At 40.9% G+C, this 27,431-nt stretch overlaps 1 protein-coding gene across 11 annotated transcripts in view; it reads right to left on the bottom strand.

Annotated features, from left to right (window-relative positions):
- Nucleotides 1–2,728: 2,728 nt before the first annotated feature.
- EBF1 (EBF transcription factor 1) overlaps nucleotides 2,729–27,431 on the bottom strand; it is a 405,784-nt gene continuing 381,081 nt past the window's right edge. For 4 of the 11 annotated variants that reach the window (XM_023218829.3, XM_023218831.2, XM_026454423.1 and 1 more), the window contains exons 12-16: nucleotides 20,873–20,938; nucleotides 19,745–19,922; nucleotides 18,909–19,088; nucleotides 14,839–15,033; nucleotides 3,694–5,959 (exon numbers count right to left, since the gene is read on the bottom strand). In XM_023218829.3, the coding sequence (XP_023074597.1) occupies nucleotides 5,928–5,959; nucleotides 14,839–15,033; nucleotides 18,909–19,088; nucleotides 19,745–19,922; nucleotides 20,873–20,938 (651 nt within the window). In that variant the 3' untranslated portion in view covers nucleotides 3,694–5,927. Of the gene's footprint in view, nucleotides 5,960–11,499; nucleotides 14,517–14,838; nucleotides 15,034–18,908; nucleotides 19,089–19,744; nucleotides 19,923–20,872; nucleotides 20,939–27,431 lie in introns of those variants that run through there. The other 7 variants (XM_023218835.2, XM_023218836.2, XM_023218837.2 and 4 more) reach the window with 3 other exon arrangements.

The following is a 27,431-nucleotide window of genomic DNA, read 5'->3' as shown; positions in this document are numbered from 1 at the left end:
TGACCTATACCTGTACATTGAATACGGCTACTGCAGAAGACGGGATTTTTTTTCACATGCACATGATTCCAATTTTCCATATTCCTATTTGGATTTATGGCAATAATTTTTTTTCATAGAGTCAGCTGCCAGGGCATTGACCAGCACCTGCCATGACCTACTTTCCCTTATATGTTTGGAGAACTCTTATCCTATAGAACACCACCGGAGCATCCTCTTCTTTGCAGTCTTCCGTGATCGTCAGGGAGAGAACACATCATTATGCCTCTCAAATCAGGCTGTGTGAACATCACCGTTCATAACTTATCTTTTGGTCAGAAGTCTGAAACTGACACTCTAGGGGATTCTGGACTTTGTTTGGCCAAGCCAGTGTTTTTAAAACACTGTTTTTAGATAAGTTGCCAACATTTAAAAATGAAAATTTTATGCCAGATTTTTAAATAATCTAGTAACATATCTGGCATTCTTGAGAAATGAAAGATGGGCAACACTGGGTCCGTCCACATTCTCACACGGGAGCAATCGCCTGGAGCAAGTGGGATTCTCACTTTGGACAGAGCATGCACTTGCCAGTGGCCCCAGCCCTCCCACTGTCCAGTTGTTTTTACCTCTAGTTCACCCCCTCGTTTTGTTTTGTTTTGTTTTGTTTTGTTTTGTTTTGTTTTGTTTTGAGATGGAGTCTCACTCTGTCGCCCAGGCTGAAGTGCAGTGGCGCCATCTCGGCTCACTGCAGGCTCCGCCTCCCAGGTTCACGCCATTCTCCTATCTCAGCCTCTCCAGTAGCTGGGACTACAGGCGGCCACCACCATGCCCAGCTAATTTTTTTGTATTTTTGGTAAAGACGGGGTTTCACCATGTTAGCCAGGATGGTCTCGATCTTCTGAGCTCGTGATCCGCCCGCCTTGGCCTCCCTAAGTGGATTACAGGCATGAGCCGCTGCGCCTGGCCCACCCCCTCATTTTTGCGTAGCCCCTATGAACAAATACAGGGCTGTGAGTTTTTAAGCCTCACCAGATGCCCTACAGGCAGGAACTATGGCACATTTGCTTAGTGTACCTGGCAGCTAGTACAGTATCAAGCACATGGTAGGTGCTCAGGACATGTTCTGAATTGAACTCCCAAGCCCCACAAGTCTCATTGTGTACATCTGCACACTCCACTCACATAGTCTTTCGGTTCCTAAATGTACCTTATGTGTCCCAAAGCTCAGTGTTCTTACACCTCCCTCCTTTCCTCTGCCTAAGGTGCCAGGCCCACCATTAGCTCCTGCTGAGCTTATATACCTCAGCTCAAATGTCACTTTCTCTAGGAGCCTTTCCCAGCACTTCAGGTTAAATCAGATCTGAATCTGCAGATTCAGAGCATTCTAGACATCTTCTTCATTACTATTATTAATTAGTTTGTTACAGGTATTTGAGTGGTTGCTTAACGTTCATTTGCCCCACTCAAGTATGAGCTCCAGGTGGGTATAATGTCACCGTGGCCCACTGATGTATCCACCATGTCTTGCCTAGTACCAGAGGCATAGGAAACACACAAAGTTCACAGGCATGAGTGAATATATGAACAACCGAGTGAATAAGCACTTCCAAGAGGTAGTCCCTAAAGATCGTAGAGGCCAGCGTGTCAGAGGTATGGACGTCAGCTGTGCTCTGTGGAGCATTGTGGCATAACCTGTCTCAGCCTGGCCAACCATTCTAGCATAATTTGAATATAAGTGTGTGTTTTCTGAGATGTTGTTCATCCTGAGGAGAGGGGCCTCTTCAGTCTTTATCTTCTGCATCTAATACAGGAAACTATATCAAACACAGAATTCAAAAGAAACATATATTGAATGGCCAAACTTTTCAGCAAAAATTCTGTTTCTTTAAAAATGATGGCAGCTTCTCTAACTTATATATCACACTCTTTCATTACTCAAATTGGGCTTTATTTCAAAGCCGAAACAGTGCTCACCACACTTGACTGTGTTGCTGCCATCCTATCAGCTCTGGCCCTCAAGTTTCTGTTGGTCCACAGCCTATTTGCTGAGTTTTTGAGGTATTTTACAAATATCATTGACCTCATCATGTTCAATAACTGTAAAAGTAGGAAAATCATTGAGTGTGCATTTAGAAAGATTCATGATTATGATGGAATTCAAAGTGAAACAATGTTACATGAGTATGTACCTATCTGGTATTTGTGGAATGTTTCACTCCTGTCCAATAGGAGAAGTACCTTATTCATGTGGGGTTAAAAAATACTGATCACAGAAGGTTCAGTTCACACATGCCTCCTCCTCAATGAGCCAGGGCACATAATTAGTTGACCAGAAGACTTGCTGGGATTAATTAGCACTGTGTGTGAAAAGCTTGGTTCAGACTTGTAGCACGAAGGATAGGGGTTCTAGAATGGCCACTTCCTGGATTCACAATTCAATCACGCAGGAAGATCTCAGTGCTTGGCTGCTGAAGTTGGGGGCTCTTGGCTCCTCTATGGACCAATGCGGGCATGTGCACGTCCAGCTACCGCCGGCAGAGGGCAGCAGTACGCTGTGCGTGTTTAATTTGCATCCCAGATTAGCAAATCCCCAAGGACCTACATAAGAAAGAGGGTGTCCCAGGACTACCCTAATTCCTTTTCACTGGGTGTCAAGACTGATCTGAGTCATTGCAAACACAGACCTTTTATATTATGTTGGACTTTGGCTCATCTGAAATAGAGAAATGAATACACAACTAGGAGCTGCCATCACAGACAGGAAGTAACTTTAATTAAATATTGTGAAAGTTGAAAAGTTTTTACAGCTTGAAATTTTGCAAAAAAAAAAAAAAAAAAAAAAAAAATTATAACAATCTCTACAGTAGTTAGGTTCTCTAACAATTGAACTGTACAGTGTGTGTCTATTCAAAAAGTTTTGATAAGAAGGTGAAAGGTTAGTAGATTTAGAGATGACTTCATTTAAGCTGCATCCTAGTACAATGTGAGGCCAGGGCAATGTTATGCAATCCAGTCATCTAGAAGCTGTATTTTTCCCCCAACACTGAAATCTTAATTTAATTCTTCATTTCATTTTCTTCTTAAAGCCATATTCTGTATTTAGGGGAACATCTTTTATTTGTGAAACTTTTCTGGAGAAGAAAGAGGATCAGAGGGCCAGAATGTCTTTTCATCTAATCAATAGAAATAGAAGCAACAAAACACAAATTATACACATTTTAAAGGCTCTTTGGACTTTCAAGAAGAGTTCTAACCACTGCACATGGCTGACAGATGGGTAGCGTCTGTTGTCAAGGTCTAAGCCGGACACGTTTCCGACTGACCGTTCATTCCTTCAGAAACAGCTAAGGGGCTCACCAGACAAAATATGGCTTTAACTTGTGTACATCTTCAGGCCAGCGCTTACTACGCAAATTCAGATAACCTTTCTGAGTACCGAGAAGCAATGCGTCCACCTTGCTTACGTTTTCCAGTTTTTTAATTATTATTAATCATCATTATTATTTCTCACCATGAAAAATCAGCTTTCCTCCCTCCCTTACCCTCCCACAACTCCCCTCCCCCACCCACCCCAACCCATAAAAATCGCACTCTGACAGTCTAGTGAAAACCATTGCAAAATCCATATGGGGGCATGCACAGTTGCAGCATTGTTGTAAATGATTTCTTGCTCTACTAGAAAAAGTTACATTGTCTTAAGGTAACAAAACAGTTCTTTTGTGCTTTTCGATTTGTTTTTTTTTTTTTTTTCTTTTTTTCTTTTTCTTTTTTCTTAGAATGTTAGTGATGACTGACAGTTCTGGTGCACAGTTACAATGTACAAGTGAAATGATTATGATTTGCATTGTTAAGGCATCCAATCTGCTGGTTTATATTTATGTGAAAGACAGAGGAAATATACAAGCAGACTTAAGAACGAAAGTATGTTCATTGATTTCTATGAAGTTTCTCCCTAGAATTTAATGCACAAAATGCGTCACTCCAAAGGGAGAGATTCCATGCATATTAATAGAGTAAAACAGCATTAGGGTTGTTTTGTAAGCTTCCAAAGCAAAGGATACATTTTTTTTTTTTAATCTACTGAACTAAATACTACAAGAATAATATGCTACTATTTTTTTTTTTTTTTTTGCCATATATTGGAAAAAACTTCTTAACTTACAAATAATACAAAAATAGACAATGACTTTTGGGTGGAAATTAAAAAAAACTGAAGCATGGTTTATAACAATACTAAAAATAACTATAAATGAAATGTTTAAAAATCACATTGAAACAGCTAATACAAGTGTAGGTGACCAAATACGCACTTTTCACATAGCAAACATACACAATAAAATAAATTGGGGGTGGGAGGAAGAGGAAGAAGGGAAAAGCAATGTACAAATTCGAAAGATAAATACATTATTTATATGGATATTTTACAAAATCCCCTTTAAAACAAAAAGCCTTTTAATTAACTTTGCAAGTATGTGCAAGCTAAAGGTAGTGAGCTTTTTTTTCTTTGCAAAATATGCAGTAAAATCTTTATGTGATATTGAAAAAAATGTCTTAAGACATTAAAATGTATAAATAGAACAACAACTTTGGCAAAAAAAAATCACAAAAAAAAATCTACAGTATTTATAACTACATACAAAAACACAAGAGCAAAGAAAAAAATATCAGGCAAATGCATCCTCAGAGCTTTGCTGCATCTTTGCTATTAATTCTTATTTTTAAGAACACTTCCCAGATAACGAGAGCAAAAATTCCTATAGAACAGAAAACTATGTTTTGGAGGTCTCAACCTTCTTTTCCTTTCCCCGCCCCCGGTTCCCTTTAACTCTTAATTCCAAAGCACTTAACCTGTTGTTTTAATCTATTATTTTACAAATGGTAAGGGTCGACTGATAGAGGCAGTATCTTGAATGGGAAAATCGAAATACCTGCCACGTTGCTTTTGTCAACTTTTGGAAGATAGGTATGAAGTCGGCATTTAGGATGAGTAAACTTTAAACTTGCAAATGGGGGAGTGTACGTGAGGTTTTGGCTTGTTAACTGGAGGGCAGAGTGTGGAATTCTGTGCCTGGACCCTGTTCCATGAAGTCTCAAAGGAGATTCTCACACAGTATGTGTGCCACCAAGCTCTCGAGAGGCCATCGGCTTCAGAAGAAACTGACTTAAGTAAAAGGAAAGAATGAGATCAGATTTAAATATGCAGTTTTAACAATCTGTCTAGAGGCACTGGATTTTCGAGTAGAGGGAAAAATGTGATCACTTACATCGTGTTTTAACTTTCCAGGCTGCATTTATTTACACAGTTACTTAAGACAACAATACAAAAGAGAGAAATAAGCTTGCACTGCTAAGGGGTGGCATGTTAAGTTAGATATTGAAAATGCACTGTCTGAGCTAACTACCATTTGATATGCTTTAAGGCGCAAAAGCCGACCCTTAGTTTTTCTAAAAAATCTAACTGGCATTCCTATTCTGTCCCATACAAGCTTTTTTTTTTTTCTTTTTTTCTTTTTTTTTTTTTCCTTTTTTGTAAATATCATCACTTCATTCTTCCTTTACACAGCTTTAAAAACATCATAAATTAAAACATGGAGTCTTATTTATAGTGTCCCTTGTATAGAGCTTTACGGTTTATAAAAGACAAATGATTGCAGAATTAAGCTTAAAAAAAAGAAAAAGAAAGAGTGGATTTGCTTTTGTCAATACAGAATAAATATATCCCCCAAATACTTGGGAGGTACAACTTTAACCAACACTCTGCACTTGCAGATCCCTCTTCCAATTTCAGTATTTGCAAGGTCGGTGATTTTGTTTAAAAATCTGCAGTTATTGTGATTCCTCTTAAAAAGGCCTGAGTTAAAAGTTCCACTCTGGGACTTGTATCAGATTACTCTCTGTAGCAGAATCCAACCTCTTCATTAATACAATTCTTCAAGGCAATTCTTTCACATAGGAGGAACAATCATGCCAGATATCGCTATGGAAAGAGAAGACAGAAGTCAATGGTTTTTTTTTTTTTTTTTTTTTTTTTTTTGCATCCAAACTTCTCACTGAGAAAAGTAATAAAGATTAAAAAAAAAAAAAAAACCCCACACACAACTATGTTGTTTGAATATTAACTACAAATTTGCTCTCATCTTCTCTGGAATGAGTTTTCGTTATAAAATATGCATGTGCTTTATTAAAAATTATAATAAATCAGCATGAGCATGTGTCTTTAAAAGAACAAAATATCCTAAACATCCCTCCAAATCTGATTTCAATTTTAAGGCATAACTGGAAAGTTGCATAGTTTGAATACCACTGCGAAAGTTGCAGCTTCGAACCTGCTTGCAAAGTAGTGAGAATTTTCAGTTTGTCATTCTTTTTTCCCTCCCCTTCACATCCAAAATACAAAGAAGTGGTTCATCCGAACTGCATGCAATTTCTACAAAAAATATGGCTCTCCCTGTCCTCTGTATTAGCACAAAAACTGAGCCACAAAGCAGAAATCTTGAATGCCTTTGCTTAGGTCCTTGAGCTGGGAGAAGGAAATGCCAGCTACAGCAGGCCTTGTTCACTGGGAATATAAAGTTGGGAGAAAGCATAGCTGGGAGGAGAAGACAGGTTTGCATGAAACTGCAGAATGTCTTCCATATCACGGCTTCACTCAACGTTTTGGGAATGATCTGACCATATTTCCTAGAAAATTGTAGCCTGGGAAAGCTGGAGTGAGATCCTGGGGAAAAAAGAAGGCTGTTTGAGGTAACCAAAAATTGTTGAAAGCGTTCAGAGCTAAGAGGTCGCAGATAGTGGTATTTAGAGAACACAGAATCAGATAGGCCTGAGTCCCATCTGTGGCTTTTCTGCTATGAAGCTCAGCTTCTGTAGCTAGAATCACAGCAACACTTAGGGTTATTGCAGAGGTGAATAAAATGATATATGCAAAGTGCTTAGCCTGGGTTCAGCTCCTAGAGAGGACCTGATAGACGTTAGCTGCTGGGATTTTTAACCCAGCACTTCTGCTGCTAAACTAGCTGTGTGACCTTGTGTTAATTTCTTAACTTCTCTGGGCTGTATTTGCTCTTATATCAAATAGGCACCATCCCATGTGGCACACTTTGTGTGATTGGTGGGAAGAATAAAAGGATAACGGTAAGAAAATTAAAACAGGGTGGCAACTTTGAAACGTGTCAAGGTGAGAGAGATGCTGCCATTATAAGCAAGGCGCGGCCGTCTTTGGCTCCCAATGATGGTTGAGTGTCTTGTCAGGCAGAGAGAGTCATTGTTTTCTTTTTATGGCGAATCTAAATGTAAATTAATGTTCTTGTCAGTGATGACTGCGTCTAGGAAGTGGCCCTCTTCGTTTACTAATGATCATGTCTGGAAGAATGTGCCTTTTTAAAAAAAACAAAAACAAAAACAAACAAAAAACACGAATCCCAGTACAACAAATCCTGCAAGTGGATACAGGGAGGCTACCCGGGGCTCTTAGCCCTGAGACCCCCATGTTCCTCTGGCTTTCCCACCCCCACCCCTGGCATTTTAGATTCAATTAAAACAAAAACCAAAAAGTATTTTGCCAAACACTTTTTCCGTTAATTTTTAAACCCATCTGTATTCACAAGGAAATTCAATCCACATGTTTCTGATTCATTTACACGTAAATCATCCAAATGTTGTTTTGCAAGAGCCGTTTTGCAGCCCCAAAGCTCCTGGAGTCCTTTCCTTAAGCCTTCATAAGCCTTTTTTTCTTAGAAACAGGAAGTTGTCTTTTGCCAAATGCAGACCAACTTAAACCCCCGAAGACTTGGGATAAGTTGGAAATGCAGTCCCCCTAAGATTCAAGTGAGCCCTAGGTTTGACCGAAACCAGGAGCTCAGTGTTTCAATCCAAGCCTTAACTGGAGAATTCGAGATGCTATCACTCCAAAGGCAAGGAGGGGATCTTTGCTGTGTGACAGCCCAGCATGGCTCTGCCTCCCCAGGGATCTTTGCATCCGGGCTGGAGGTAGGTCCAGGCAACTTTACTAAAGGCAGCAGGAGTTTTAAGCCTGTAGCAAAAGGTGCAAGTCTACATTTGCTTTCCACCAAAATCTAATCTGCGTGCCCGGCATTAAAGAGCAGTTCCCTACAGTATAGTCACACAACTCAGGCAGTATCAATATGATTCAAAGCAAAGGAAAAAGCTAATTTGGTTGGTGGGCCCAGCCAACATTTATCAGCTGGACTGTGAAAACATCCCATTTGAGTGACCAGAATTAAAAAAAAAAAAAAAATCGAAGCAGTCTTTTGGTACCCAAATAATGTGTTAGATCAACTAGATTAAGCCTTCACTTAGGGCCACATTAAAAGTTCTAAAGCAAAGCTAACTGATGTGCCAGTTCATAGCTAACAGCACTTTTTAATTTGAACCACTGGGGCTGCAAACTCCAGCACCCCAAGAGCCCAGGCTGCGAACAGGAGTGAGTGAATCCCCTGGGTGGGGAAGTGAGGATGGAGGTGGTGATGCCTGCCTGGGCAGTGACTCAGCTCCCACCAAATGCCACTGGGCAGGAATGCCTGCTCGCAGCCACTGATACTCTCAACCGTTTCAAGAGAAGCTGGAGATGTAGAATTTTGTTTTGTTTTGTTTTGTTTTTTAATGAAATAGCCAAGTTTATACATGATAGCAAAAAATTGAAATTAATGATATATGGGTCTAGGGGGCGGGTTTGGCCCACTCCTACTTTACTACTTCGCCTTCATCGGCCCACAGACTTCTCTGAGCATCTAATGGGAGCTGTGGAACCTCTCTTCAAAAGAGGTTGTGATGTCTTAGTACACGGTGCTAAGTGTCCTCATGAGGAATTTTCATGTACCCCACTTGAGTGAGACAGCATGCCACAGCATTTCTGGAACATTCTAAGACCAATGTTGCCCACACCCAGAATTTTGCATGTAACATCAAAGCGTTACAGTTCTCTAAATCCCAATCATGACTTTCTAAACTCCAAGGGCAGAACCCTTACTGTTGAGTAAATTATGGGAAAAGGTCCCTGCCTGTGGCTTCTAAGCCTAGATACCTCCAAAGAGGCCCTTTTAATAGAGAAACTCACTGCAGAACTGCCTAATGATCTTGAGTTTTAGGCGTTGTTTTTCTTATATCTGTGCTACACAATCTGAAGATTCATTATGTGAGTGAGAGGGATGGGTGTCTGGAGCTTGGAATGTTCCAGAAATGCCGTTGGCATGCTAACTTGCCCAAGTGGAGTGCATAAAGATCCCCATGAGGACACCACCCTCTCAACACCATGTGCCAGGACATCACAAGACCATGGTGGCTCTGCCATTTTCCCCAGCAGCTGGATGATCATGTTCTCTGACGGAAGCTCAGAAAACTATTGCTTTGAGAGGCAATGCATTTTTCATTACCGTTTCTACATTTTTGATAAAAACAAAGACAAAACAAAGTTCTGCAGAGCTGAGAGGGTTTGGAGAGGGTGGAATGTGGTCTTCCTCAAACCACCACATGTGTAAGAATTATGAGCTAATCACTCGGGAGGCTGAGGCAGGAGAATGGCATGAACCTGGAAGGCGGAGCTTGCAGTGAGCCCAGATCGCGCTACTGCACTCCAGCCTGGGCTACAGAGGGAGACTCCATCTCAAAAAAAAAAAAAAAAAAAAAAAAAAAAACTACGAGCTAATCAGGAACAGTGGGGTAAGTGAGTGAAGTGAGTGGGTAAATCTTGCACCGACTGAATATGTGCATGGAAAAAAATGACAATTCCATAGGATTTGGTCCTGGGCTGCATGATATCTAGGGTTGAGAAGAGCCAGCCTGAGCTTCAGCAAGGTGGAAAAGAAAAACATCAGTATATGGATACTATTTTTGTGAAATTACTCTGGCCTTTTTGTTAATTTTTCATGCATAGACTGTCCAGGACATGGCTAGGGTTTGGAATCACTACATCAGCGGGGGTTCCAATGGCATGGGACAGCCTTCTTGGGGATGCCTCTCTCTTGAATAATGAAGTCCTCTGAGGCCTCAATTGCCTGAAACCCAAGCTCTAAGCAGCATAAGTTTCAGGAGAAGGGAAGAGGACATCTCCATGGACAAAGATTGAGCATAGTTGGTGACTCAAGTCTTTGGCTCTGGAAAACAGACACAGTTAGGTAGTCTGGGACCAGGATTTACCAATTGCTTCACCTGCATAAGAGCAGAAAGAGGTATCTCTGCATTTTTCTTTTTAAATGCAAAATATAGTTGCATTTTCCAAAGTTTTTCATATGACATTAAGTGTTCTTAACATGCAGAAAAGGACTCTGTAGGCAAATAAGTTTGGCAAACTAAATGAAGTAGTCATTTTTATTTAACTGCAGGATGCTCCAGAGACTTTAATTGTGGATGTCCAAGATACTGATCCAGGGAGCACCACATTCCAAATTGTTTTGACTACCACATTTTTATTTTTTAACAAGACATTTTGTGAGGCTCCAGAAGTTGAGACTAGAGTTGCTTTAAAAAAAAAAAAAAAAAAACCACAACTCAGATATATGGTAACTTTTTCAAATGTTTTATCTACCTGGGAGAGAAAGCCAGCTGGAATCATGATAGAATCTGTGAATCCTACTGTTCACACCACATGTTATCCAGGACATGTCTGCCTCTGCTTCTTGGCTAAGGTTGTCTTCAGTCCTTCTGCTGAAAGTGCTCCTTGCCCCCATCTCCCTGGGCCTGAATCCCACTTGCTCCTCATGGAGGCAACCTGTTCTGAATTCTCCTTCATCTTTCCTTCCTCTGTACTTCCACAGCTGGGTGCCCAGCCTTTCCCAGACAGATCGTCCTTATTTGGTGTCATGTCTCCACTAATACAGGGAAAGATTTTACAGGCAGGATTTTGTAGCCCTCATGGGCCTAACCTAGTGGCTTGAATATAGAAACGTAATATAGCATAGGGGCTTAACATAGTCCAGTCAATCTGTCTGGGCTTAAATCCCAGGCTTCCTTGTTTGCTAGTTGTGTAAATGGGGACAAGCCAATTTAGCTTCAGTCTCAGTTTCCACATCTGTGTAAGAGGGACAATAGACAGGCTACCTTAAGGGTGGTTGGGAGCCAGGCTGGGAATAAGCCCTCCTAGTCAGTGGCTGTGTTCACCATTATCACCACCACGTGACATTGTAGTGCTTAGTTCTTGGGGAATAAACATGCATGTAGTAGCCAGAGGAGACTAAGGGAGCACTGATGGGGAAGAGGTCTTTTAGGAGTCGGCTTTAAAAAACAGAACCAGGTACAGTTAACAGAGTGGTAGTTGGAGGTAAATATGCCTTGAAAACACTTAAATGGCCTAAATGTGGCACCTCTAATCTTGTTTACATGGGCAATTTGCTTAACCAAGACTTCCTAGTCACTTGCCCTGTCTTAATGATCAGAATTCTGAACTAGGTGGGTCCTAATGAAGTAGGTGCTACTGTAACATTGAAAAGGAAAAAGGTGGAATAAAACACTTCAGGGATCCTTACACCGATTCCATAACCTGTCTACATCCATTTTTTTTTCTGGTAGAAATAGAGTTTGGAAAGTTAAAGATGAAGTAATTCTGATTGTCACCTTTCTCAGCGAAAACTTCTGTGGCACAAGCAAGAGTGCCCTGAAAAACTGGTGCTGCTCATCTAAGACTGGGTCCTCTTTGCCCTGCTGGAGACTGTGTGCAGAGGGTAAGGGGGCAAGTCCCAGAGTGTGAGCCCCACCTGCCAGCCCAGCACCTGGGGGCACAGTGGGCAGAAAAAAGAGCTTAAAGTGAGATGTTTACATTAATTTAACCATTCGTATGTCTATCACTGACATCTCAAAAGTAGGGATATTTGGTATACGACAGTATAAGCAAAACAAAACCATTTTTTTCTTTTTATTTTCTTTCTTTCTTTTTTTTTTTTTTTTAATAGAGTCTTGCTCTGGAGTGCAGTGGTGCGATCTCGGCTCACTGCAACCTGTCTCCCAGGTTCAAGCGATTCTCCTCCCTCAGTCTCCCTAGTAGCTGGGACTAGAGGCCACACCACCAGGCCTGGCTAATTTTTGTATTTTTAGTAGAGACGAGGTTTCGCCATGTTGGCCAGGCTGGTCTCAATCACCTGACCTCAGGTGATCCACCCACCTCCGCCTCCCAAAGTACTGAGACTTACAGGTGTGAGCCACCACGCCCAGCCCATTCTTTTTATAGTTGTTGTTTTATCATGCTCAATAGTCAGGGCATGGGATAGGGGAAAATTCAGAAAAGTCCCCTTGACATTTGTTCAATCAGGAGGAAAGGGCAATGTTGTCCACAACAGTGAATCCAGCAAGAGGTGTGTCCCTGAGTCAGACCTCAAACCTCCCATGCTGTGGCCCTGTGTTAGGAAAGGTGACCGAGAGGCACAGACTCGGCGGTTATTCAGAGAAATGGGGACAGTCTCTGTACTTTTGGGATCTGTAATTGGGTAAGAAGTGGGTTAGAAAATCCCTGGGAGGACAAATGTAAAAACTTTGTCTGAGTCCCTGTCCTGAAGCCATTTCATCATTACTCAAACATGCACATACCCTCATCCAGATCCTGGCTTTCAGGTGATAACCAGATCTCCTGAAACCCAGGAAGTCATAAGATCTGGGCCCAGCCCGTTTCCAACCACTTCCTGCTTCCTCCTAGGACCACAGGGCATGAGAAGACATCGGGTCTCCTGGGAGCTGCCCCCTTCTGTCACTGTTGGCCTGTGATAGAGCCACTGACCTTCCAATAGTGGGGGCATTTTCTTCTCCAGTGCTTGCCCTCAACTGCTGATTATAAACCCCATCATATCTGGTTCTGATGTCAAATCTATGTTTAGCAAGGGCTGAGATTGGCAGCTCAAGAATGGTAAATTTCTGCTTTCCATATGTATGATCATTATTTAAACCTATTATAAGTTATGTTCGCTCAAGCATTATATCCCTAGTTTGCCAGCTGGAGGTGTACTGAGGGTGATAAAGCATTATTTTTAGCTGAAAGAGAATCAGATTTGCAGGAATGGGTGGCTCTACTTTGTGGGGGTGGGCATTTTTCTATCATGAGTAATATTGCCTGAAATGTAGTTGCACAGGCAGGCTTTTTTTTTTTTTTTTTTTTTTTCTCCTCTTTCCTCTAAGAAGATGGATTTGCCACGGTGTGTCAGAGTGGGGAAGAGCAGCGTGCTCTGTGGGGCACTGAGTCTGGCTGTGCTGGGAAGATTTGCAAGCAGGGTTCTGCAGAGTATTTTGAAGAGTCCTTCTGGAGGCAGAAAGACAATGTGATCGGGTGCTCAAGCTGTGGGGTCACATGGCTTGGGTTCCAGTTTAGCTGTACTATTTACTAGCCATGTGACCTGGATCAAATTGAGCCTCAAGTTTCCCATCTGTACAATGGGACTAGTGCTGACATCATAGGGTCTTCAGGAGAATCACTATATGCTTACCACAGTGTAAAGCATCCAGCACACAGTATGTGTAGACAAGTGTAAATATGCATATACTTCTACATAAGAAACAGGGCTGAGACATCCCAGATATGTGCACTGCCTTCCTCACCGCTCCCTGACTTCCAGGCTGACCTCCGTCAGTGAGGTGCCAGCCACCAAGGGAAGGCACTGTGGGAACCTTTGTATGGCTGGGCTTAAGGGCACAGACTCTGATGGGACTTACATTCATCTCCACCGTTTAACCAACTATGTCTGTGGTCAGATATTTACCCTCTTTAAGCTTCCATTTTATCATCTGCACAATGAAGACCATAGTAGCTCTCATACTTTAGGAAGATATGAGGATTAAATGGTATAAAATCTGCTCCGTGCATAGGACGGCTCCAGGTACACTGTTCAGTGCTCAATAAATGGTGGTCGATGAGTTTATTAATCTTATCTCCCTACCAGCTGCCTTAGGAATCCTAACTATGTCTCTTTTACCACCTCTGAGTAATACAGTATTTAGGAGATGAATGTTTGAGTCTGAGTTTGAAGCCAGCTTCTGCCATGTATCAGCTGTTAAAAGTCAGGCAATTTCGTGACCTCTCTAACCTTTAGTTTTCACATCTGTCAAGTAGGAGATATGAGTACCTACCACACAGTCCTGCTAGGGGCAACGAATGGGGTTGCGCAGGTCTCAACATATGACACACAACACAGTGCTGAGCTCATAAGAAAAATGTTAGAAATGGTGTGCTCAGTTTTAAAAGGTGGGTAACTTTTTATTCTTAATGAATGAAAAGGTCATCTCAACTCTTAGCAACTATTTTATTTTCCATATGCAATGGTGGGAAAGTGATTGAACAATTTTAGTATGAACCAGAATACTCTAGTGGTATTCTGGGGTTTCTTAATCCCAGTAGGAAGTCTTTGACCTTTGGTCTATGATGCTCTAACTTCAGGGCTCTGATCAAGTTATGGCTCATCCCCTCCCTGTTATCAGCCCCACACATGTTCACTCTGACACAGGCAACAGGAAGGGAAGGTTGAGTGACCTACTTCAGGAGAAGGCCAGTCCCGGGAGAGACCCTGCACTGGAGAACTTGCTAGAGTCCACAAAAGACTGATCTGATAATGGCGACCATAGGGAGTGAAAGAGGAGAAAAGAGAAATGATGCTGTTAGTCAGTAGAAACAGTATTCCCAAGCAAATCCTGGGCCTGAGCTGAATTGCTGAAGTTGGAAAGAGGACTGGAGAGATGAGTATGGCCAAGGGCCAAGGGCCAGGGCTGAGGAGAGCAAACACAAAGGAACAGAAGAGATGAGGGCAGAGAGAATCAGGCGGGGCCCAAGGCTGATTCCCTTGGCAACGGTGATGCATCTGCTTCAGGCCCTGGGAGGGTGAAGTCAGGGCACTGGATCTGGATTGGCAGGTGGGGCCTGGGGCTTACCTTGCAGGCTGTTCCCGTTGGTGCTGGTGCAGGTGGGAGGCGGGGAGGTCTGGGGTCTGACGACTGGTGCGAAAGCACTCTTCTGTTTCACGGCTGAGACCATGTTGGCTGGTGAAAAGGAGAAGATGCCCGAGGAGCTGCTGCAGTTGGAGGGGAGACTTGTGGAGGAGGCCATGGTGGGGCTGGATGGCACTACTGAGAGGGTCAATGAGAAAGGAGAAATCAGTGCCTCTCATGGCATCCTGAAGCAAAGAAGCTCAGATCCATCCCTCACCCAGCCACCTTGCTCTGCCCCGCTCAGACAATGCTTCCAGCACAAACCTTCCCTGAATTCGCAGGCTCTTGTCCACTTTCGCTATACAGAACTTAGCATGTGCTACCTTTCATTACTGGGGATCTTTTATGTGTTTATTGTGGGGCCACTGTGTGCCAGGCAGTGTGCTAGGCACTGGGTCATCAGCAGCAATTGCCACTAAGGGAAAATGACCCCTGGTCATCAGCCCAAGGCACTAACCAATCCAAATGCACCAAGTGCCTTTATGGGGCAGAACACAGAGCCACCATCCTTAGAGTATTCCAGGCCAGGAAACAAAAGTGCAACACCCTGTTAGGAGGGTGACAGTAGCACAAAACAGTGACAAAGATGAACATAGCCATCTCAGTGGAGGCAGGGAAGGGAAATCAGAGAAGGCTTTATAGAAGAGGTGTCAAGTGATGCATCCCTGGTAGAGCCTAAACTAAGGTTCTAGGAAAGGGGCTGCGGTAGGGGGAACAGGAAGAGGCCAGCTTGAGAGGATGGCCACCAGACTGCCACATGCAGCATTTGTGAAAAATGCAGAAAAGTTCCAAATTCTTTATATCTGCCATGGGATATATGTGAATGTTTGGGAATTAATAAGCAGTAGGATCAGAGCCTTACATAAATACTCACAGTTTGGTAGTAGTAGGGAATACAGATAACCAATGATGGGAGAACTCTGGCAACTCAGAGAAAACCTAGCAGTTTGGGGATATGAAAGAGCTTGGTAGATGTACATTCTCTACCGACCAGGATCCTCTTGGCCTGGCCTCTCATCTTTTGTTCCAGGCTAATAATCTCTGGGTTACTTTAGGAGACAGAGATTTCACATACGCTAAGTCAAGACTAATATTTTCATATACTCACTTTCTATTTCCTCCATTTCCTGCAGGAAAGTATGTATCCTAGATATTTCTTCTATTTTATTATTTTTTCACACAACTTAATAAAACATCAGATATTGTTTTATCATTCACAAGAATCTTCACGTCTTTTTCATCTTGTCATGGGCAATGCAATCTTAAGTCAAGGGCCCATCACATACTTTTTTAAAAATTTTTTCAAAACCGAGGAAGTGAAGCAAGCTGGGACTCAGAAAGTAGTGTAGCAGCTAGCCCAAGGGCCATAGCTAGAATGCGCTGAAGCAAGGAATCATGCCCAAATTCAGAGCTCTTTCTGCTAAGCTACCCTGCAAAGGAAAAAGATCTCCAGGGGGAAAAGCCTCGTTCCCATGAGCCCACCAGTGTCCAAAGAGCTGTTTGGGTGGCCTTATCCTTTGGAAAGTGGGAATCCAATTGGTCATAGGCAACAGTTGCCATCAGGGGAAAATGACCCCTTCTAATCAGTCCAAGGCACTACCCAATCCACACGCACTAAGTGCTTTATGGCGCAGAACGCAGAGCCGCCATCCTCAGAGTTTTCACAAACATTTTCGAAACTACTTTTTCTTTTAATGAGGCCAGCATTTTTATACATCTCTTAGGATTTGTAAATGTGAAAATACGCTCAATAATAACACCCATTTAAATTGCAAAACTCCTGCACTGGAGGTTTGATTTTTAAATATTCGTAGACTTGAAATCCTGCTGCTTCACTGAGGAAGGCAATTAATCTCATTGGCAAATGCGATCATTATGTGTATTTAGAGGTGGGGAGTTTTGGGGCGGGGAGGGGGAGGTGCAGTTAACAGAGGAAGGGGTAAAATATAGTCAAGCAGCTCCATTTGTTATAACATTATTAGTTATCAGCCACCACACCAGAAAGTGTGTTCACCAGTGGAATGTCTTATTTTTTTATTCCGTTGGAATTTTTCAACATGAGTGCTTTATGAATAATTAAATATTATGGAGGCAAAAATTCAAATCAACTGGGCTTTGTGTTTATTGTTTTATTTGCATTTGTGCAGATAAAACCGTCCCATCTGAGAGCCTATTTGAGAATTTAATACTATATTTGTGAGCACTGAGAAAATCAATTAATGGAAATTAAATGTTCAAAGTTTCACAGTCTGACAGATGCAATCTCAGGCTGAAGCGGCTGAGTGTCTGCATAGGCTTGAGGAGAGCAATCCAAGCCCCTAAATTGAATTGCTACCATATAGCAATTAGTTTATTGATTTAATTAAGAATGCCACCTTTTAATTTTCAGGTTATGATCAAAACATTTTCTGATTGAATAAATGGGAGAACACTGAAATGATAGATCTCTATGAGAAACAATCTTTTGATAAATCAAAATCTAATGTGAAACTGATCCTAAATATTGACTCGTGAGTAGACAGACATAATATATGCAGATTATTTGGGGAGTTGTAAATGTTCAACAAACTGCTGATTCCAAACTAAGTAGAAATGTGTAATTTTGTGGACTTTGAGCAGAAAAATTCACCCAGACAGTAAAAGTCTAAGTATATTTTCAGAAATAACTTCTCTTAAAGGGCAAGAATGATCTTTCCTCTTTCAAAGAACTAGAACAATCCATATTTTCACTATGAGAGAGGGCATCACTTGTAGTATTTTTAGCCAAGACTCCGTAGAAATCATGAATATTCTTTTATTTAATGGCACATCTATCTGTCCTTCTACAAATATCTAAGAGTTTGGCCACATTTTGCACATCAGAAGAGTCACTCGCAATGCCCAAGATGAACTTCAAAGTCAGAGAGAGATCAAGAGATTGTAAGGACATGGGTTATGACACTTTACAGATAAGGAGGGCAGTTCTCTGAGGTTCTTTAGAAGCAATATAAACGTACCAAAATTTTTTTGTAGGCAGACTTCTTTAAGGCAGGGACAAGGCACCAAAGAACATTTTTTGTATGTGTATGTGGTTTTCTTTTCCTTTTTTTTCTTTTAAATCTTTCCAGATTTCTGGAAAAAAGTGTTTTGATGTGTTGTTGTTTTAAGTATACACCAAACGCAAACGAAGGGGAAAAATCCAAGCATTAAAAAATAAAGGAGTCATGTAACTGAAGGGAGAGAGGTTAAGGTTTAGACTATTGTTACTATGTTATACCACCACCACCACATGTTATTATCTTTGCAATATTATGATTATTAGATTTACTAAATGTGCCTCCATGTATCAGGAATCAGGACAAGCTCACTATATGCATTATCTATGTCTCACAACACTGGATGGGGTCTGTGCTAGTTCCTTCTCCATTTTACAGATGAGAAAATTGAGGCTTGGAGAGCAAATGAACTTGCCTCCTTTCATGTAGCTAATCAGATGAAGTAAGACAAAACTAATAGATGTTTTGGGCTTACGTAGATGACAAATATGGTGTCCTCCATTGTTTATGTTTTATGGGGTTTTTTTGGTTTGTTTTTTTCTCTGAGACAGGGTCTTGCTCTGTCACCCAGGCACTGGAGTGCAGTGGCACAATCATGGCTCACTGTAACCTTGAACTCCTGAGCTCAAGCAAACCTCCTGCCTCAGTTTCCTGAGTAGCTGGTGGTAACTGGTAAAGGTGGGAGTTAGTAACTGGTAGAAGTGGGAGTCAACCCATCTTCACCTGACTCGGAGCGTGGGTTCCTGAAGCGACCTCATACAGCTGCTTTGGATGGTAGCAACATTCTGACTGTTAGGGAGACTTTGTAGGAAGGAAGGTGAGCACTGGAGAACGGAGATTCCTGCTGGAGATGGTGCCTTGCAGGACGGAAAGATGGGGTTTCTCAGACTGAGAAGCCCTGCCCACTGGGCCACATGGCACGATGCCAAGTTCTTCTAGCAAAACATGAAGGAACACGGGACACGCATCTCTACTTACTGGCATAGGGCGAGTTGGCAGCTGAGCCATTGAGGAAGGTGGGGGAGCCGCCCAAATTGGACATGGCGGCAGAGCCGTATCCGTTCATGCTCGTGGTGACGGAGTTATAGTTGGTCTGCTGGGGAGTGGTGCTCGGCACGTACCCGTGTGGTGACACACTGCTTGAGTTGCGGGTGAAACCTGAGAGGTGGGGGCAAAACCAGGGGTAAGGGTGGCATTCGGATGGTGGCAATCCTGGAAGACTTGGGGAAAGGAAGGTCTCTGTTTCTGGCCCCGTCGCCTCAACCCAGAGGGAAGGGACTGGGTGATTCATGTGCGTGGGTTGGTGGTGCTAGCTCTGTGATTAAAATGGGAAGCGAGCAAAAGACACATTTCTTAGGAGATCATAAATACTTAGCAGGGCCATGAGAAGTGGCAATGCTGGGCCTATAAATTATCATTTTAGAGCAGAAATAAATCCCGATCTAAGAGATGTACCCTGGAGTTAACAGGTTCCTATTCCCTGGGCAAGAATGATGTGCTTTGGGCCCTCAAAACTTTAATTCCATCCCTCTTTGCGATCTGTCATTCATGGTTTATGGTGAAAAGTTAAATGTAGAGAGATGGCTAAATGCATGCATCCTTTCTAGCCCCCTATATTAGATTACCAGAATGATAGCTAGGACCAACATTGTACAATAATATCTTATACACACAAACTAAGAATCTCCCTTTTGGGATGAAAATAATTCTTTAATGTAAAAATTGTTCATGACCAATAAATGAGGAGATGGGGTGCTTAAAGTTGGGGAGGGAGAGGGAAAACGTGTGAGGGAAGAGAAAAGCAAGCTTCTGACCCTGATTGGTGGCTTGTGATGCCTCGGAGACATTCACAGCCAGTTGTCCACTGAACGAATTCACGCCCATCATCCCTGCATGGACCGAGGTGTTAGCAAGGGCCGGGAGTTGGTTGTGGTTGCGGGGAACACTGTACAGAGCCTCGGCAATGTCGGCTGCTCTCTTCAGAATGATTTCCTGAAAAGTCAAAGGAATATCCCCTTTAGTTGTCCGCAGTCATATTCCCAATAATACCATTTTTTCCAGTGCCAGGCACCGTACTCAGGGTTTTCAATGGTCAGCTGCATTAACTTCTGTGACCCTCCTGACAAACCTGTTATAGTAGTCTCACCATCATCATGCCATGGGGAAACTGAGGCTTGGAAAGTCAAAAACCGCACCTAAGGACACTCACCTATTTAAGAACAGAGCTGAGATTCATAAGCCCATTTGTCTGATTTTCAAAGTCCATTATCTTAACATGCCTCCATACTACCCTACAGTCCATACAGGACAGCACCATGAGGTTTTCCATTCTTCCCAATAACGTGTAGGAAGTCTGAGGTTACCCAGGGGGAGAGGGAGAGAGGCTGCAATTCATCTCCCCTGTTGATGTTAAGGGAAGGTTGTAGATGACTACCTGCATTCCTGAGTATTAATGGGACTGTGTCCCCCAGACATTGATTCAGGTTACATGAATGGTTTGTCGGACTCAGTTTCCTAAGCTATGTGAATCTTATACATGGAGTTCTATGAAACAGAAGCAGGCAATACTATTCAGGCCTTGTTATACTTTTTGGAGAAAAAATTAAACCCTCTTTCTCTTCCTAAATTTGCTTGAAAACCTGAGAGAAATAAAATAAAGCACCAGTAACTCTCCTCTTCAATTATGAAGTATGTTCCCACTAAAGATTAGTTTTAAATGGACCACCTTTTCTCATACGGACAATGATTCAGTGGAAAGGGCAATAAAAGCTTTACAAAAGAGAGGATTGAAGAGTCTTGCAACATATTATATCTGAATTACTTATACTCTTAACTCATGCACATGGCTTTTATATTTTTTGTGCTTTCTCATTACGATATGGAATCTGAGATCTTTAATTACATGTGGCAGTCCACACAGGCTAGAAACCCACAGCGCTCACCTGGTTGTTGTGTGGCATCCCATACAGAGCTTCTACCAGATCCGCAGCCCTTTTGAGTATTACTTCCTGTCAAGAGAAAAGCAGATACAATCCTTTGAGTGAAGGCAGGTTGTCGTTATCTTTAGACATGATCACTTTCCAGTCCCTCTGGCCATACTTTGCCAAGCCACTGCTATAAAGGCCATAGCTTGGGGAACCCCAGAATGGCGTTAAATCACCAATTTGTCCCTGTTCACATACACACTTAATTGAGTCAAAAGGTGAGCATCATTGGTACTGCAAGATAAAATACATCACTCAATAGTCTGCCATAGGCATGATAAAGCACTCATATGTTTATTGCTGAATACAATTCCTAGGTCATTTACTAGATTACTACAATTGATGTCATTCAGTGCGTGGTACGAATCCCTAAGACGTGTTTATTTTGCACTTAATTGCTTATTCCAGGAACCATGACCTTATCAGACAGGTCATTTTCGAGGGATTTCCAATCAATCTTCAGCTACTAGAAGCATGTAGTATTAAACTTCTTTTGTTCATCTCTCTTGGATGGCAAAGCCATAATATAAGCGGGTGATGTAGGAAACCCACATACTGAGGCAATGCACTGTTTGTCAAAAACTCTTACGAAAGAACTCTACTGTCCTCAGAAGCCCCCTCTGCACCAATTTTCATTACTGGCAGTATCTATTTCTTTTATAGCAATTGTTTGCTATTTCAGTATTGTTTGTGATTTCCCCCATTTGCTCATTCATTCTCATCCTAGATATATACTTGGCTGCTCATTCCAGTTGAAGAAAAAATACCTCCCTCTTTTTACTTAGGTGGACTTCCATATTTAGCCTGCATGCTTGGTTCTAATAATAGGGAGTACTCTACAAAAGTGAGTATGGTGCTGATATTTTTGGTTCTAACTAAATTTCTTCAGATTCATTTCCACTAGAATGTGAAAAGGAAAGCAAAGTTAAGCTTGATCTATGTAAAAGATAGGAGCTTGTCAGACAACCAAACCTAAGGGTGTGGTATGATCATCAGAGGTGATTTACAGGAAGATATGGTTACCATTTTTGGCTGTGGGTAAAGTTTCAAACAGAAGTGTAACTTTAAATGTTTTACACAATAGATTTCTACATGGAGAAGCAGTGCTGTTCAATTTTCATAGACTGCAGTCGCTGATCAGAAAATAGGGAGATAATCGCATTCATTTTGCTGTCACCATAGCCTCTTCAAAAATCCTTGAACAACTCTTGAAATGACAAGCTTTTAGATACATATTAGCATTTTTCAATTTTAAATTCTCTATAATATAAGATAAAGTAGTTGTCATACTACAGTAACTACTTATGACATATCTAATGTCCTAAATTCAAATATAAGATAGAGGGGTTTTCAGTTCTCAATAAACATTTATGTTTGCCTTAAGCTGATAGACCCCCTTTATAAAACAGTTGTTATTTTTCATGTAGGGAGTAAAGAACATTATATAATCAAAGGGATTTGAAACAATACATCTGAAATCATGTCTTTATTTTTTAATGTAAGCTACAAGCTAATTTACCACTTTTTGTTCACTGTATTGTCTGACCACAGCAGTTAATAATTTACTATGGTATGGGCACACTAAACCCTATCCCCAGATCAAATTCAGCCTGTATTGCCTTCACTAAAACCTCATGGCTTTATCTGGCTCTTAGGAAAGATTAAAACAAAACAGGATCAAGTGAGTTTATTTACTAAGATTTGACTTCGCTAGGCCTATGTTCATTTATTTCTCCAAATAAATATTTACGCCAGTGTTAGGGCTAGGCAGGGAAGTATTTTCCTTTCTTTGCATTTTAGGGGGAAAAAAGCAAGTCTCCTATTTGTCAAAAGCATGATGAGGCACAGAAAGAAACTACACTTATGACCTTCGCTCTTGTAACAATTGAGGACTTAGAACAGTGTACCTTATTTTAATTAATTTCACAGAAGCAGGGAGGAGGGATGTTGAAAATTAAACTCCAAGATCTTTGAAGTTTTCATAAGCCTGAAAAAATATCATCTATAAGTATATATTGTATATCCTTGGTGTTAGAGTTTTTCAGTGACATAATCTACTTTTTTTTTCTCCTTATATCGATATCCAGAGCTCTCATCCCCATTTAATCATTTGAAAATAAAACACGTGGATCTTGTTTCCTAAAGGAGCATCCTTCTTTGATCCATGATGCTGCCTTCTTTGATCCACCATGCTGGGGCATGTTTTCCCATTGAGTACATTGCCATAGGTAGGTCATCAGCACAGCATCATTTCAGGCCAGCAGTCTTGGATTTGAGGAGTGTGAACCTGGATTTCTTGTCCTGTGAGGGACACCCTTAAATAATATCTTGCCCATCAAAAAATATCCTTCACTGTAGTATCAACTTGTAAGGATTTAAGAAAGACTTAGTTCAGCTTTGCCCATGTGATTCGGCTTCCATTAGTTATTTCTGCACATGGGAAGGAGAAAGGAAATTTCTGGGTCCTCTATGAGTTAGTACAATGGACCTGCAAGGTGCTTGGATTTCGGTGACCAGAAAATTGCTCTCACCTCCATGTCATTACGCTCCCAGTGAACTAGCCCCCAAGCGTGTTTGTGTTGGGGATCTAATATATTGCCTTTCAATCAGAGCTGAGAGCCACTGAACACACAGACAGAACATGACGAGCAGGTCAGGAAAGCAATAAAGATTTTACAGAGCTGTCCAAGGTGCTAAATTTACTCAATAATGGGTTTGGCACCATAGTGTTAACCTCTCATTTACTACCAGTTTGAGGGACTAAATTGAAGTAGCTGACTTCATTTACCTTGAAATGTATATTTTATGACATTATGTAAGTAGATTGAAAGGGCACTGCAGTTTTAACAATTTAAAGGCTAAAGCATGTTTAAGATGAAACTTGAATATTTATTGTATATTGCACTTAAAGTATATAGAATGTTAAAATGTATTGATTAAATTTGTAAAAGGCATTATAAAAATGACAGGTAGTATAAAAGATGTATGCCTTTTAAAATCAAATTGATAGTGTATGCCATCTCTTCTGTGGTCACAAGTGTAATTTTTTTGCAGTTTTATATGGTAATTTGAAAAATCTGTAATTTCACATTAGGAAATGATTGAGCCTTGGATGTTAAAAAAAGAAATTTCCCATAAGGGGAAGAGCTGGATGTTTCATATAATCTTTTGTCTCTAAAATTGTTCTTAAATTCTTATTTTTTGTGGCATTAGGCAGGAGCACAGTCTAAGAATCCTTTCATTTTAATATGCAATTTTAATATTTCTGAAAAGAACGAGCACTTGACTAGTACTAATATCTAATGTTTCAAGGAATTTATTTGTCAGGGGAGATTTTCTCTTCTTTTTATAATGTTTAAAACGTCTCCCTGCTTGCAGTTTCAAACATAAGAGTGGATATTAGACAATTCCAAGATAATTAATCCTATCCTTAGGTTTTTTTTTTTTTTTTTTTAAAAAAAAAACCCTTTTGGGAATTAAAAAGACATATACTAGTATCCTAAATATTGAAAAGCCCCAGAGTCTCCTTGTAGAGGTAATGCTTGTTCTCCAGTCTACATCCTGAGTCAGACAATTTTTCTGTTGATGGCCTTGGATTTCTTCTCTTAAAGATTAAAAAAAACAAAAAAAACAACTTTACTCCTTAAAAACAACAACTACTTTTCACTGATTGATTTCATCTCACAATCAAAACCTGGCTTCACCTGTCTTGCTATGACCATAGGTTGATGGTTGTGTGAGTGGGGGTCTATGGAGAAAAATGTGGATACATTATTCTTACTCTATTTAGAGTCTACAGAAATGTTAGGGAGACTGAAGGAGGAATGAGGTTCCAAGAAACAGTTCAGATGTAGCTGGCATGAGTTTTACTTATATTTTAGAAGCTTTGTAATAAAAATGCTGAATGGACTACAAATATAAAGGGAAGATTCAACTTTACTTTCTACTTTGCAACGCAATCAATTAGCAAATATTGTTTGAGCTTTTTGTTGCCCTGTCATCATATGTGGATCTTATTCTCCAGCAACTTTCAGGGCATATTATCTTCCCAGCACTGACCTACAAGGTTTGATGAGAGTCACAAAAGGTCGTCGCCATCATTTTGTCCTACCATATTTATCCAATCATCTCTCCCTATGTGTTTGAAGAACTGCACTCTATGCCTGTCCTCTCCAGCCTAGAAGTAAAACATTTGGCTCCTTTCTATCTCCATACCTTCGCTCCTTTTGTCTTCCCCTTTTTTGGGGGCAATGCTGGCTTCAGTCTGTGCCCATTGACAATGCCTCTTTCCATCCTCTGAAGCCTGGTACTGAAGGGGATCGTGATGGTATGGTAATGAAGGAGATAACTCTCATTTATTGAAAGTGGAACAAGAATTTATTCAACCTTCATAGAAAGCCTCTTAAGGTATTCTTTCTATTACCCTCTGACAGATGACGAAACTGACACTCAGCGAGGTCAGCTAACTTTCCCAAAGTTTCCACCGCTGACTAGTGGCTGAGCATGGATTCAACCCCAGGCCTGTTAGACATCAGAGCCTGGCTCTTGAAAATCACACTGTTCCCAGCTCCTAATCTGATACCCCAGTTCAGATTCCCCAGCTCCTAATCTCTCTAATTCCTCTGAAAAAGAGTGCTGACCATCTGTGTCACCCAGCACAGCACAGAAGTACATACTGAGAGGTCATTCTGCTCTGATCTGAAGTGTGTTAGTCTTCATTCTCCATAGCTAGACTGCAGAGTTTTTGAGGCCAGTGATAGGTCTTAATCTCCTTCTCTAAGCTCCTACCATAATGTTTAGCAAACCACAAGTCTTGAGAAATTCATGTTGATGTGTTAATCTAAGATACAGTTACTGATTTTTAAAAGTACACAATTTGTATGATGAAATGACAAAGTCATATTTGGCACGGTTTATAAAAGTAGAAAACTTAATTTTGGTGTTCCATTTAGCTACAGACTTTTACATCCAATATATAAATTCCCAAAGGTCAAGTTTTGATCACTGTGAGTTTTTTTTATGTCACTTTTTTATGAATTTGCTCTTTCATTCCTGCTGGCTTGGACTTACATTTTAATTTTGTGATTAATATAATGAATCATGTCTAGTACAGACATTATCTCAAGTTATAGGCTGCTAGCAACATGAGGTTGGTCCTTATGTCTTCAGTCTTTTATTAGCTATACTCTTAGGCCCTTGGAAATATTTAGGTATTTGCACATTCATAGAAACAAACATTGGGAACCAGGCATATCATGACAAATATGCAGACATAGTTAACTCATCTTCTATTTTATGAGTTAAAAATCTTAGGATTATTCACCATCTGTGGGAGTCTTCTCTTTAGCATTTGACCTGAAATCTATAGCTAATAAGCTCAAGTTCACTGGCCAGTACTAGGCCCATTTATAAATCCAGTTCAATGTTTTGGGTAACGCAACCCCAGATGAGCAGGGAAGATAGTCTGAACTTTCTTTTGTTCATAGCATGTGTAGGTCAACTCATAAAGCCAATAGATACCCATACATGAACACAATATTAATTTTCATATTTCAGTATTAGATTTTGAGACTCTGGGAACTCTACCCATAAAATTAAAGCCCAGGGATGCTTCAGTAATTTGGGAGGATAATCTGTGCTTGGCTTTATGCTTACTCAAATAGGAAACAATGTTTTCAGGGATGTAGATGGAAACAGAAAAAAAAAAAAAAAACTACAAGCATCAATAATCTAAGTCAAGTTGAGTTGGGTGATTTCTGAGAAAGAAGCACAATACTTCTCTGTCGCTGCACATTTCCCTAATACGCATTTATCACCAATCTACTTTGCCTTATCGGGGATTCAAAATGTAGTGGCCAATATCAGCAAGATAAAATGAAGTGAAATGACAAAATCACTCGTGATGTAGAGATGATAAGTACCTATCAATGAAATCAGCATTGATTTCACTGCCTTCCTTCATACAGGCTTTATTGCAGGACCCAGATTTTGATGTGTGCATTCAGCTCCTAGACTTTACGTCCTGGATCTTTCCCCACTGGCTTCTGAAAGCCTGGGTGACATTACTGATTGGAAAGGCTGAATGCTGAAAAAATTGATTGGAAGTTTCTTGCAGCCCATTTCTTGCAGAGCTGGATGTACAATGCAATAAATACTAGTTGTCCTGAGATGTATTTCTTTGGAGGGTAGTTTTATGTCCCAACTTCCTTTGTGTTTATTCAGCCAAATGGAAAATTCCACAATGGTAGACTTTGCATTCTAAAAAATCAGTATAATGAGGGCAGTGAGGGAAAGAGTAAAACAAACCAAAATAACGCTTGGGCACCGTTTAGTTTCCCATCCTCTGAGACATTCCTCAAATTTTTCATTTTTCTTGTAATATAAACTTCTTGAAATAGAGCTTACTGCAGATCATTAGAAGCCTTTAGTGTCACACTTTAAACACTCTTTACTTAGCAGCCCTATGACTGAGAAGAGTCACTTACATTTAGCATGGATATAATTAAACATGTTTCTG

The sequence above is a fragment of the Piliocolobus tephrosceles genome, chromosome 4 (assembly GCF_002776525.5).
Source record: "Piliocolobus tephrosceles isolate RC106 chromosome 4, ASM277652v3, whole genome shotgun sequence".
In the NCBI taxonomy this organism is placed as follows: domain Eukaryota; kingdom Metazoa; phylum Chordata; class Mammalia; order Primates; family Cercopithecidae; genus Piliocolobus; species Piliocolobus tephrosceles.
Note: the sequence above shows the minus strand (reverse complement) of the source record. Positions and strands in the feature narration are given on the sequence as shown.